General features: G+C 40.8%; 1 protein-coding gene across 1 annotated transcript in view; it reads left to right on the plus strand.

Annotated features, from left to right (window-relative positions):
- The window catches only part of tln2b (talin 2b), a 76,281-nt gene extending 63,017 nt beyond the window's left edge, over positions 1–13,264 (plus strand). Inside the window, exons 45-57 of the mRNA XM_054619266.1 lie at positions 47–213; positions 561–744; positions 1,194–1,319; positions 2,709–2,825; positions 3,669–3,854; positions 4,289–4,396; positions 5,306–5,411; positions 6,703–6,827; positions 9,042–9,167; positions 9,269–9,331; positions 9,440–9,622; positions 9,732–9,857; positions 11,008–13,264. Of these exons, the coding sequence (XP_054475241.1) occupies positions 47–213; positions 561–744; positions 1,194–1,319; positions 2,709–2,825; positions 3,669–3,854; positions 4,289–4,396; positions 5,306–5,411; positions 6,703–6,827; positions 9,042–9,167; positions 9,269–9,331; positions 9,440–9,622; positions 9,732–9,857; positions 11,008–11,136 (1,746 nt within the window). The 3' untranslated portion in view covers positions 11,137–13,264. The remainder of the gene's footprint in view (positions 1–46; positions 214–560; positions 745–1,193; positions 1,320–2,708; positions 2,826–3,668; positions 3,855–4,288; positions 4,397–5,305; positions 5,412–6,702; positions 6,828–9,041; positions 9,168–9,268; positions 9,332–9,439; positions 9,623–9,731; positions 9,858–11,007) is intronic.
- Positions 13,265–13,757: the final 493 nt, after the last annotated feature.

Raw genomic sequence — 13,757 nt, forward strand, 5'->3', positions numbered from 1 at the left:
TGAACGACCTCTCCGCATATCTAATGCTTTTTTTCACATGTTCAAGGTGTCCTTGGTACTGTCAGCACTGCAGGCGGGGAACAAAGGCACCCAGGCCTGTATCACAGCAGCCAGCGCTGTTTCTGGCATCATCGCTGACCTGGACACCACCATCATGTTCGCCTCAGCTGGAACACTGAGCCCTGAGAATGAAGAGTCTTTTGCAGACCACAGGTGCAATGACCTTGACCAAGACGTGTTAGATTAAAACCTCTAATCAACAAGAAGATAAACATTTGAAGGTGTTGAAAGAGGAGTATATGATTCATAGGTTTCATGAACACAGTGGAACTATATTTTAAGATTTCATTTCTTTTTACACTGTGACACCAGAGCTCCCTCTTTCTTTTGATGACTCACTCAGTGCAGATTGCCAATAAAACTCAATATTCAGATGCATTTCAAACAATAAATGTAATTTGAAAAAATCCTCCCTACTAAACACACATTCTGTTCATATTGCTGATCCTTGATTGTGTGATTGTGGAGCAGATTGTGACACAATGTGTCCATTCCTTCAGGGAGAGCATCTTGAAGACAGCCAAGGCGCTGGTGGAGGACACCAAGCTGCTGGTTGCTGGAGCTGCGTCCAGCCAGGAGAAACTGGCCCAGGCTGCCCAGTCCTCAGCCAAGACCATCACCCAGCTCACTGAGGTGGTTAAACTCGGAGCAACCAGTATGGGCTCTGAGGACCCCGAGACACAGGTGATGAAAATCTAGAACACATTTACACTAAAGAATGTCTAATACAACCACAGATGTTTTTGCCATATGTAGTCACAGTTGTACGCCTTTAATTTCTAACAAAGCTCATTTATTGCTTTTTAATTCAGCTGCACAGAGCTTTAACCATCTATTATAACCCATTATCATTATATTATTCTGTAATATTAGTCCTCTACAATGAATGTCTTCTATCTTTCTGTACATCCAGCATTAGATTCTCTCTGTAATTGCAGATTCATCTGATACAAATCCTCTCTCCTCTGTGTGTATGCCTCTATCTCTGCCCTTCACTAAGTCTGAAGTATCATGACTACAGTAGGTGGGAGTGATAAGAGCTGCAGTGTTAAATCCTCTCCCCAGGGTGCTACTGATAAACCTATACTCTAACCATTGTGCCGTATTGATTCCAGCCCTATCTATCTCCTCAGGTGGTTCTGATAAACGCGGTGCGGGATGTGGCAAAGGCTTTGGCCGAACTCATCAGCGCCACCAAATGTGCTGCTGGCAAGCCAGCTGACGACCCGTCCATGTATCAGTTGAAGAGCGCTGCCAAGGTAAAGGAATACGCTGCTTTGACCACTATCACATCTGGTTTAACTGTGTATTGGTTTTGCACGATACTGCATGTAGATTTATATTCAACAAATGTTCTCTTTATGTGAGTGCTTTGTTTTGATTGATGTATCTGGCAGTACAAATAAGGATTATTCAAAATAATGATATGCCAGTCCTTATCAGGGTTTGCAAGGTTTTGACTTCTTCCGTCACATGTTTTTTTTGGGACTACTTGACCCATCACTAAGATTACATTGCGTGCATGCAGGTGAAACCAATGGGCAAAACCTAAAAAAAAGCAACACATGAGGGATTCCTCTTCGAGAATGTACAGACATGCAATAGATGACGTATGTACACTGAGTAGACAGAGATAGCAGTAGAAGTATTACAAAATGGAGAAAAAAAGTTACAATATGAAATCAATAAAAAGTCAAATAAGAATATGAAGTACACAAAAAGTGTAATCTTAAGCAAATGCAGGAACTAACTGTAAGAAGTTGAAGAGTTTCAGTGAACATTTAATGCTTTTCTTATTGGGACTGATTCAGAGGACCATCATGTGCTGCCAAGAGCTGAACTAACCAGGACTATATAGTACATGCACAGAAGAAAGGAGAGAGTTTCCATTTTACTCTTGGTTGTCATGACCACTGTCACTCCTGCTAAAAAATGAAAACTGGAGATCAGACCTTTTGTATGTAACCTTGGTGCAGCCGTGGTCACTTGAAGAGAGAAACTAAGATCAAAGTATGTAATCAGTGAAAGAGCCTCAAATACCTCTGAACCAAAGATTTTCTAGACTTGTGGAAACTTCCTCATAGTATTTATTTATTGTTCTCACAACTATTATCCCAAGAACAGCATGTAACTCTAATGATTGCATGGGGTTTCTTATGTTTTCTCATCTCAATGGAATGAGGGCCACCCATGGACTTGGTTATGTTGACACATTGTTTCTGTTCCTCCAACACATGGTGACCTCTAAATGGGACCCTCTCAGATTTCTGGCGATCATGTTGCTTGAATTCCTAACATAATAATGTCCTCTTTGCTGAATGCAGCACTGACAGAACAGAATGTATCACCATGAAAATAACTTTAATTATTATTTTTTTCATCCTAGGTGTCAGTCATAAACTGATAACAACTAGTAAATCATACTCTTTTAATTTGAAATTCAACCTTCATTCTTTTTTTGAGCAGTGGATGTCTTTCATTTTCATTAGAATATCACCTTTAACACATGTAACCAATATTTACTGTATTGTAATCAGTAAAGGAGGAGGCAAAAATAATTTTGTAATTGAATGTTTTGCAGCTGAGGAGAAAGAGCTCCACCTCCTGGTCTGACTGTGAGCCTCATCATTTCTCCCTTTCTTTGACAGGTCATGGTGACCAACGTGACGTCTCTTCTGAAAACAGTGAAGGCAGTGGAGGATGAAGCGACTCGCGGGACGAGGGCACTGGAGGCCACTATTGAGTGCATCAAGCAGGAGCTGACAGTAAGACCTCCTCTCGGGCCGAACCTCTTCTCCATTGTCTGTTGAGAGTCGAGTGATGAGACACAGCTTCTTTGCAAAACTGTCTCAAAGAGGGTCAGGGATATCTATGTCTATTATTCTGAACATAACAGGGGAGCTATTTGTTCTTTTTCCTTTATTATCTGCCCAGCTCCTTTCCTCCTTCCTCCCGTCTTAGCCCCTGCAGGTTACTCAGTGCTCTTATCAGGTTCTGAGTAGCAGGCAGAGGCAGAGTGAGAATGGAAGAAGATTTAAAGAGCTTGTTTTTTTGGTAATTTGCTGTTAATCCTTATCGGAGGACCCCCAGCCAGAGAGGAGGCTTTACCAAAAGCCATATTCAACACAGTCTACCTGACTCCTAATTATACAGCACAAGATGTTTTGTCTACCTCACATGTGCACTTCTTAATTTCTTCTCTTAGAATATTCCTATTTATTTTAAGGCCACTACAGAGCACTTTTATTTTGTTCTGATTTTGACGTTCCCTGTGGGCAAAAGCGGTAGTTTTTGCGAGCATCGGAGTACCTATAGAAAACCTCTAGGAGGCCCTGTTGAGTCTGAGCTGAAAAAGTTTCTGGCAAACTTATGTGCCATAAATTGTTTTGTCGGATTTTGTGGGGAATCGGACTTGATGACAAGCATTAAGAATAACCGTAGAGAAATAACCAATATTCTCGCCAATGGTCATATAGAGGCACCAGTATTAAACTGAGGCTGTTTCATAACCAGTTAAAAGTTCCTCGTAGTAACTTTAACATATCTGAGCCCCTGTCATGCCTGCTATGCATCCAACTTCCTGTGTGTTTGTATCCTCATCATGTCAGGTGTTCCAGTCCAAGGACGTCCCAGACAAGTGCAACACACCCGAGGAGTTCATCCGCATGACAAAGGGCATCACCATAGCAACTGCCAAGGCAGTGGCTGCAGGAAACTCTGCTCAGCAGGAGGATGTGATCGCCACTGCCAATCTGAGCCGAAAAGCCATCTCCGATATGCTGACTTCCTGCAAGGTGCTAATCCACAACACCCTGCCGAACAGGCCTCACACAGACACACTGGGCTGAAAGGAAACATGTGAGCCCAGCCTGCTGAGAGCAGATAGGACATTAGAGTCCAGTCTACTTCATGCTGGCCATGACTCAGTCACTTTTCAAAGTCGTTGGAGCTGCAGTCATGATGTCCTCAGTGACTGTAGAGCACTTAGAATACAAAAACAGAAGAAATACAGCATTATAGGCTATAGGCTTTAGACTTTTTGTAAATCAAAGTGAATATTTTTTCTGCGTTTTGTGATTGGCACTAGATAATGTGCATATTCCAGACCTCACACATAACGTTTACCCTTCTATATCAGGACTGGTGTTGAATATTAACATTGAAATGCAATTTTTGTGTCTTTTTTATTTTTTATTCATCAAACAACATTGTTTTCTCACCCTTCCAGCAAGCAGCTTGCCACCCAGAAGTTGGCGAGGAATTGAGGAGCAAGGCCCTGCAGTACGGCTCTGAGTGCACAGCCGGATACATCAACCTTCTGGAGCAAGTCCTGCAGGTTAGAATGAGACAGTCACGTGTCTCATGAATAAATATGGAAGTGACTTGCATTTGTGTGTGTATATGTGTGTAGCAACAGTGTGGAAGAGTGGATCCTGATATTTACTTTTACCAACTGAGGTTTCACAAGTCTTATCTGGAGGATTACATCCTCTAATATTTGAAAATGTACTCCTGGCTTCCTGCCAGTCATGCTTGCATTTACTGAAGCAACACTTCAACTGAAAGAAGGAGGCTTGTGATATAGTCAGCAAATCCCACAAAAATACCAAAACCAGCAATACATTGATCTTACAAACAACAATTATCTTTGTTGCCGAAACATGATGTAGCTACATCTATTAATGTCCAGATCATGAGGGATATGTATGTGTATGTGGGATCGATCCCATGAATGATTACAAGCTTTCACAAATGAATTACAAAACTGAAGACTTGAAATTTGCTTTATGCCCACATTTAACATGTGTCTGTAACCACATCCATCATAGAGGATCTGTTTAAATTCTGAACACCTTGTTGCATTGATCTACATAAAAATCAGCAAAACCTTCTTTCATAATAACACTCCCCATGCGTTATGTTAAGGCAAGTGTGTTGTGATGTCAAAATTGTTAATCAAGGTACTAATTAACTAAATTCATTTTCTCATATAATTAGTGGAAGTACATTATGTTGATTCAGGCAGTAACTTGTGTTATAATTTGTGGTGGAATTCAAAGAGTGGGCTGTCGCTATATTCAAGTTAATTATTTGTGTTGCCACTTTATTTTTTATAGAAATTGTTCTACTGTAACTATCCCTGACAGCCGTGTGAATGTTAGCCATTTTTGCGCTCTCGCTCATCTTTTACATCACATTTACTCTTGCCTCTTGTTCCTGTGTTGATGGGCTTTTGTATTCTCAGGTGCTGCACAGGCCCATACCGGAGCAGAAGCAGCAGCTGGCCTTACACTCAAAGCATGTGGCAGCGTCTGTGACTGAGCTCGTCCAGACAGCTGAGGCCATGAAAGGTGAGGCCACACACACGATGTCACACACTCTTACACAATGCACACAAACAAAAGTCAGGCTCGATAACCTTTAGTTACTTGTCACCTCATTGTGACGGATTAAATGGACCATTGGACACATGGCATTTATTTATATTTAGTATTAGTGTTTATGGTACCTTATAAATCAGTATAATGTTATTTTATAAGGAGACAGAATTTTACAGAAGCTTGCGTGCTGTCCAGAAATTGTTGGCAGCAGATTGAGATTTTTAAATCGACTGTGAGACATTATAGCCACCACAGTGTAAAACTAGGAAAGCTCTTATTGCAAAATACAGTCAGTTTGAAGCTAAAGGACTTCCATGAGGAAGCAATTTAAAATAAAATGTTGGAGATTCCTAAAAATGATATTACAGTGTTAATAAACCAAGCCACCAAACCTGTCAGCATCCGTAATAAAGATAAGTCGTGTAAATCATTTCAGAATATTTAAATCACACCATCGAGTGACTGCCGTGTAAATTAAGATATGTAGCTGGTTATGACACAGAGTGTTTCCTATAGAAGCTGCACTGCTACCTCTGTCTGGAGTAATAGATTGTGTTTGGATGAGAATTAGATTTCAGCGTATAGCCTTAGACCCAGCGGGGCTATCCACTTCACCTCTCTAATGTCCCATGTGCTCTTTCCCTCCCTCTCCCCCTCTCTTCCATTGCTGCCTCAGATGGAGGTAAGTGGGATATGGTGTATTTTGTTCCTCCAGATCACCTTTCATAGAGTCAGAAGGGGGCAACGGAGTAGATGGCTTGTGGGTGGGGGTGCAGAACAGATTTCCCCAGAGCTCAACGTAATCTACGAAAACATCGCTCCATCTGCTTTACCAAGCTGTTCCCAAACATCTCCGTTTTATGGGCACTTAAAAAACAATAAAAAAAACAATGATCCATCAAATGTGCATTTCTTCTAAGTTTTAGTTTATCTTGTTTAACTTTGAGGCATTACTGTCACACTGCAAACAATTCTTTGGAGTGTGTAGAGATTTAGCATCTCTGTGATTGTGTGAATGAGTTATCATTGAGACATCATTTTGACCTCTTGTTACATTAAATAAGATATGATCCCCAGAATTATTGAGCCTCATGTAAGAACCACTTGTACAAACAGATTTATTCTGAAGTGGCTTGCACACTGGTTCGAAATAAAAAAAGTAAGGATAAGAATATGAAAATGTTTTGCATGATGTCCTTCTTACTTCTCACTGTGTATTTATATGATAACCGACGTCTTGGTATGTGTCGACCCCTTTCAGGCTCAGAGTGTGTGGACCCCGAGGACCCCACTGTCATCGCTGAGACTGAGCTCCTTGGAGCAGCAGCGTCCATCGAAGCTGCAGCCAAGAAACTAGAGCAGCTGAAACCCAGAGCCAAGCCCAAGGTATAAGTGCCCCTCTCAACCCTTTCAACCCACAAAAAAACACGCACAGCTTTTGGCCATTAATCAGCAGGGAGTCGATGTGGGCCGAAGGTAGGAAAAGGTGACACTGACTTTGAAGTGGAGTCATCTTTTCCAGTGACAGAGTAGCTATCTCGATGTCATTAACGGAGAAAAATATGTTTCTTCCTTACACACACCATGTTGACTCATGCGGTGAGCTGACATAATAGCTCAGAAAACTTTCTTCAAAGGCACTTCTGGACATTATTTTGAGTTGTGTTGCCAGGAGACGCAATTAAACTGACGGGTCCATAAGCTTATGTTGGAAAGAGCTCAAATGTGTGATGACCTGCTGTGACCCTTTCCTGAAAGAGAGGGCCTCTGTCTTATTGAACGAATTTCCTTTGTTTTATTGCAGTGTTCCTAATTTCTAAACTAAACTGAGAGAGGCTTTTTCAGCCTGTTATTCTTCCCCCTGGGAGATGGTAGTGATAGTGTCTTGTGAAAGTAACATTACTTTTATATTGTTGTGTTTGCAATACAGGGTTGTGTTTGCAATACAGGGTTGTGTTTGTGGTGTGTTGTACTGCATGATTGTGTTATTTGTCTCTGGAGACTGGATAGTTGGATCCTAGTGCTCTTCCTCCTGTGCCTGTAGTGCTTGCCCCCTTTTCTATGCCTCTTTCTATACACAGAGTGACTGTCATTTCACCCCTCTGCACATATGATATATATTAAAGCATATTTAGGCTACCCTACCTTTAATAAAGCCCATATAATGCTCTGTCTCATACTATAATTCCACAGTTACAGACTGCATTTATGAGGACCTTTGTGTTTATGAAAAGGGATTAGTGAGTTAAAGGCTTTACCTCTTTTGAGTTGTCAGTGTCTCCCTCTAGTGATCCAACAGGAAACAAGCTTTACAATATCGCATTTAACGGGAGAGTACCACTGGATTCTTCTACATATATTCCCCCATGTGAGGACAGTTTCATTTTTTAACATGAGCATGCCTTACTATCAGTTATATTCAGAATCAGGCTAAAATATTTGCCCTGTTTTCATATACTTATTGCTCAGAGTGATTCCTGCCTTAAAGCTCACTCAAGTTGTCCACAAAGTAGTCTGAAACCATTTCAAAACACCACATAAATATTTTTTGAAATTATGTTAACAAATATCGCAATTCGTAGATGCACTTAGCCAACCTAACGTCTGTAAACTAGCCCTTTAGATTGAAACAGTTGTTATTCGTCTGAAACAGCTTGTATTCTCCTTCGTCCTCCTCTCTACTCCCTCTCCTCTGTGCTCCTATGTCCCTCTCACCATTTAAGAAAAGAAGGGCTCTTCTGCTCCCAGCATGCTCCCTTGTCGTCGTCGTCGTCGTCCCCCCCCCCGTCCCCCCCTCTCTGAGCCGTTGTAGACCTGGAAGCCTTCTCTGCAGGGCTCTGTCTGATATGTTTGATATATTAGGTTGTTATTCAGTCCAACTATATATCAAACATATTCCTACAGTGTCCCGCCCTGTCTCCAGCCACGTGTGCCTTATGTGTTTATGGAGGTCTGTGCTCAATCACATGCTGTTGACTGCTGAGGCCGAGATTTGTTAGCTGTCTCTGAACCGATGCACTTGGATCGTCATAATGGTGATTAGTTCAGGTTTGGGAAATGGGACATCATGTTCGATTGTGAAGGATAAAGTTGACATTAGAGGTTATTTGAATTTTATTATTATAGGCAGTAGCTACCATTAAGGACACTGAGGTCATGCACTTAGTATTTTGGGAGCTTTTGGGAGCTGGAATGGGCTACGTGCTTCAATAAAAATGTTTTACTCAATGGATATTTTATAGGCTACTTTTAATATTCTCTGTATGCAAATTCAACTTATTTTAGGCTTTTAAAAAAATGTCAATATTATATAAAAATAATCAATATTTCCCCACCGGAAGTTTATTCCTGGCAGTGTAGAAAAGGCTTTAAAACAGCATTTAGACCATCATGTTGGGGAATAAAATGTACAGTTAAACAGTTGATGACAAACTCCACATACTATAAAAACATTTGAATCTTTGTTTTTTGTGATCATGACTGATTTTAGTATTTTATAAAATTCTGGTTACGGCCGAAGTTGACACAGTAATATTAATCTGTTATTATTGTAGCTTACTATAGTTGAAAGTCTTAATTAATATGTGGTTCTACTTTCAGCAGGCAGATGAGACGCTGGATTTTGAGGAGCAGATATTAGAAGCAGCAAAGTCCATCGCTGCAGCGACTAGCGCTCTTGTTAAATCTGCATCAGCAGCTCAGAGAGAACTGGTGGCACAAGGCAAGGTCAGTCAACACACACACTCAGACGCTCAACAAGATATTATACATCACTAATAATATAAAACATGATACACATAATATCTTTTTACCAATGTCAACCTCAGGTGGGATCCAATCTAGCAAATGCAGTGGATGATGGTCAGTGGTCACAAGGTCTCATATCAGCTGTAAGTTCCCTTCAACACATTTACAAATCACTGTATATATTTGTTTGATGTTACCCTGATTAAAACAAAATGAAGCCCAACCAAAAAGCCTTTTGTTGCTTGCTGTAGGCGCGTATGGTAGCCGGGGCCACCAGTAGCCTGTGTGAGGCAGCCAACGCCTCGGTGCAGGGCCATGCCAGCGAGGAGAAGCTCATCTCTTCAGCCAAACAGGTTGCAGCCTCCACGGCTCAGCTGCTGGTGGCCTGCAAGGTGAAGGCTGACCAGGATTCTGAAGCCATGAAGAGACTACAGGTATCACTGAAACACAGCCTCAACTTGTCCATGGATATTGCATACAGATTTATGTGCATGTTATGTTATGCTATGTTTATGTTCTAACTATGAGATTATCTGTTTGAAGGCTGCCGGCAACGCGGTGAAGCGAGCTTCAGACAACCTGGTGAAGGCGGCTCAGAAAGCAGCATTTGACAAGACAGAAGACGACAGCGTGGTGGTAAAGACCAAATTCGTTGGAGGCATAGCTCAGGTAAGACAAAATCTGTAAAAAATGTTGAATATATGTGAGACTTTGAAGAGAAATCATTACTGTTGTGTGGTTTGCCCTTTTGTTTTTGAAGCTCTTGCTGATGTGCCAAAATGCCCCCCCGCCTTTTTTCTGAAATCTGAAGTCGTTGAGGATAAACAGCCCATCAGCTTCATTTCAAAGCTGTTTACCAGACACCCACATCTGCACAACAAGCACATCTCTTGAAAACTCACGTCCGTTTCATCTCTGCAAGAAATTGAAAGTAACTCCGGGGGGCCACAGGAAGCTTTACTTTTCATCTTGATTAATTGACTTCCGGTGTCAGTCGGTGGTGCAGCCCAGCTGGGCATCAGTGAGGCTCACTGTCTCATTGATTTCTCATAAATGTCTTTTGTGGGCGCTTTGGTCTTTAACCACTTTAGACTGAGTCTGACTAATTTACTGGGTTTTTTTATTTCTTAAATGGCCCAATGATAACAGTGTTATAAGCATTATTATCGGCTATCCCTTTCTCATAATTTTGATATCTTAGGAATGGCACAAACATCCACATGGACTCAAAGTTGAACGGAGAAGACTCTGATGGTGGATGGTCACTGTGACCTCACAAAACATTTTTGGGCATATCCATATGCAATAGGATAAAATGACGAAAAACAAAGTGATGATATTTTGGACTTAACCGGTTGGCGGAGACATACAGCTGCGACGCTGTTTAAATATGTGATAGCCTAATGCTAATTATCCTTTTTTACCAATTTTCATTTTTATTCAGAAAACAGTTCATAAAATATTTGAATCTGATTGATGAATTCAACAATATAGTTCAATGCAGTCCAAAAGTAATGAAATTACCTTTCCGCTGTAATGTTTTACTGCTTCTTTCTACGAACATCACTTCCAGTCTTACCCACCTAAATGTATAGACATTTTTAGTCATTTTTGGTTCATTTTAATATACTATAAGCCATACTTTGTCACTATACGATGCTGTATTGTCTCTGATGGGTAGTGTTTGGAGTTAACAGGCTGCACAGTGTGAGTTGAGTACTGTGCAGCTGTTGATTTTTTCATATGAAGCTATTCACAGGAATGGGATTATGATGAGTAGAAGGCACATTTTCCTGTCAGCTGTTCCCGTCGTCCTCAGATCATTGCGGCTCAGGAGGAGATGCTGAGGAAGGAGCGAGAGCTGGAGGAAGCCCGGAAAAAGCTGGCTCAGATCCGACAGCAGCAGTACAAGTTCCTGCCCAGCGAACTGAGGGAGGATGAAGGCTGATTGGCAGACGGGGGTGTGAGCCGCACCGATGACACCCTCCTGTCATGGGGAGACGTTGCCGATGTATGATTGGCTGCTTTGCTCTCATATTACCGAGGAATATACAGCACTTGAAACAGGCCTGTTTGGTGAGAAAAACAAGTGCCTGTGCTCTGTCGTGTATTTGTGTGCGTGTACGTGTGTGTGTGTGTGTGTGTGTGACGTGTGTATGTATTTGTCAGTGAACGGCATTGGCATTCAGAGTTTCAATATGGAGAAGGTTGTTACAGCTGTCACAAGTGGAGACAGTATGATAAAGTTGTATGATAAGCGTAGCATTGCTTTGTGAGTGTTACTGCATCATGAGCATTATCGACTGTTACAATCGCCAATCGAAGATGTTTCGAATGCAGAAATCTTCTATAATCACTGAATGTCCTATAATTGTTGAAGGTTTAGAGCAAATATAAATGAACGGATGATATCTCTGCAGCTGGTAGGACAAACCTAAGGGTCCATAGCTTGTATTGTACATTTAAAAACCTCAAGGGGTTAATAAAAAAGGCAGGAGGGGGATGCCTCATTTCACCACTGGCTTGCATGCACCACCATGTCTATACATATCAATGAAGCTACTAACCAATAGAGTAGTAAAGCTTGGAGAGGCACTTGTATTTTACTAATAACAATGTGAATTTGGGGTTTGCTGTTAAACTAGCAAATCTTTAGAAAAAAAAGAATTCTGTTTAAACTATGTTGTCCAGCTTGATGCCAAACAATGAGGGTTTCTGATTGGAGTAGATAAAAAATGACAGACCACTGGCCAACACTAGATATAAAGATTTTTATTCTTAGCTGATTTTTTTCTTAAAGAGCAGACAGGTGTTATTAAGAAAATCTGGACTATATGTGACCAAATATGTCATGCTGCTTGAACATCATGTCACTTCATTTAACCCCATTGGTTCTTCCCTCACATATACAGAGCTGTGTAAGGAATATATGTTTACATTACTTGTCATGTTTGTTCTCCCTTGTCTTCATGTTTTAATTCCTCTCACACTGACACTGGCCAGATTTAGTTCGAGTACCCACTGTACTGTACACACACAGATAGTTATCCTCCACCAGTCACTGCCCTGTCATGGTAAAGGCATTTTCACTTTAGACCGACTGTCTATAGCAATACATTACACTGAATATCCTGGCGTGGTAATAATGAGAGTCTGCGCTGTTATTGGTTGTTAGATTGTTTATGTGCAATGATATTTGGCTTTGGGCTATTGAATGAAGCGAGCATACATTATGCACTGACGTTTCTCATAAAGATACGCACTGAAGACGGCAATTTAACGCTTCCATTATATTAGATGTAGGACATTATTCTTACAAACTAGAAGGAAATAGCTTCAAGCTCTGATTGAGGAAACTTAATAAATGCTTATTTTTCTCTTAAGTACATTGATTTATAATAGATTGGAAATTTGAAGCAGTTCATCTCCTCAGTCTGTCCAGGCCAGTGTCTGGACTGCAATGTGTACTAGTGCCTTACTTGAGTCTGCCCTGTGAAGCAGCTGAAGATCAGGCTGAGTGGGAGCCTGAGCCTTGTCCTCTCTGGATCAGAACAATATGCCAGTCTAATCCCCATCGGGGTCTTAAACTGTCACTTAGTCCTTTGCCATACAATACAATGCCTTGGCTGGTGGCCTACTTGCCTACAATATTAAAATGCTGATTTAAAAGGGCATCTGTGGATACCTTAGGATTTAGAGACCGTGTTGGAAGACTAACACTAGACTGCATTCCATGAGCATGTGGCAATTTGTGTTTGGAGTCAAGAAATTGTTGAAATCATTATGCCAAGTCTCTCTTAAATGTTGGACTTAATAACTTCCTTGTTTCATCGTCTAACCACTATAAAAAAAATAAAAGTTTTTATCAGTAAATGTAAGAATTACCCTGAAATATATTGTCTAACTGATTTGTCCGAGTATAAACGGATATTAGAAAAAAGTTACTAGCTCTGTTATGAATAGGTGTCGTGCTTTCTTTAACAGACTGCATTAGTTTTATGATTTGATGCTGTATGTATAATATTTATCTGGTCACAAAAGTATTTTTTGTATTCACCAAAAATAAAGAGTTTCAAACAACCAGCACCCTTAAGATCATTTTGTCCTTTATCACATCAATGTGTGTGTTTGACAAAAAAAAGATGTCTAATATAAAAGTAATCCTGCATTCTTTCCAGCAGGTGTCAGCATTATCCTTCACAGTTTCAGTCAGAGGGATCAGTGGATGTTTGGAGAAAAATGTTCTAGTGGAAGGATTGGCAATGTTAGCCAGACCAAATATGGACATAGTGGATGTGCTTTTTTTCCCTCCTGGTTCACAGACCAGACCTTGAAGTATGCAGTGATTCCCATTTAGATGTTTTGGTCATGAATGAGAGTTCACATCCATTTTGCAATCTGGGTTTCACAGTTACACAGCTAAAACCTTAGGGCTGTTTAGAAGTAGCCTCACGTTGACATGTTGTTGGTCTGCTACTGCCGATAACACAGACTTGTACCTCATCTTGGCCTTTTTTCCTCAGGTGATACAAACTTATTTCACTCTGAAGGTGATCGTCTTTCTGTGTC

Source organism: Anoplopoma fimbria, chromosome 19, assembly GCF_027596085.1.
Source record: "Anoplopoma fimbria isolate UVic2021 breed Golden Eagle Sablefish chromosome 19, Afim_UVic_2022, whole genome shotgun sequence".
In the NCBI taxonomy this organism is placed as follows: Eukaryota; Metazoa; Chordata; class Actinopteri; order Perciformes; family Anoplopomatidae; genus Anoplopoma; species Anoplopoma fimbria.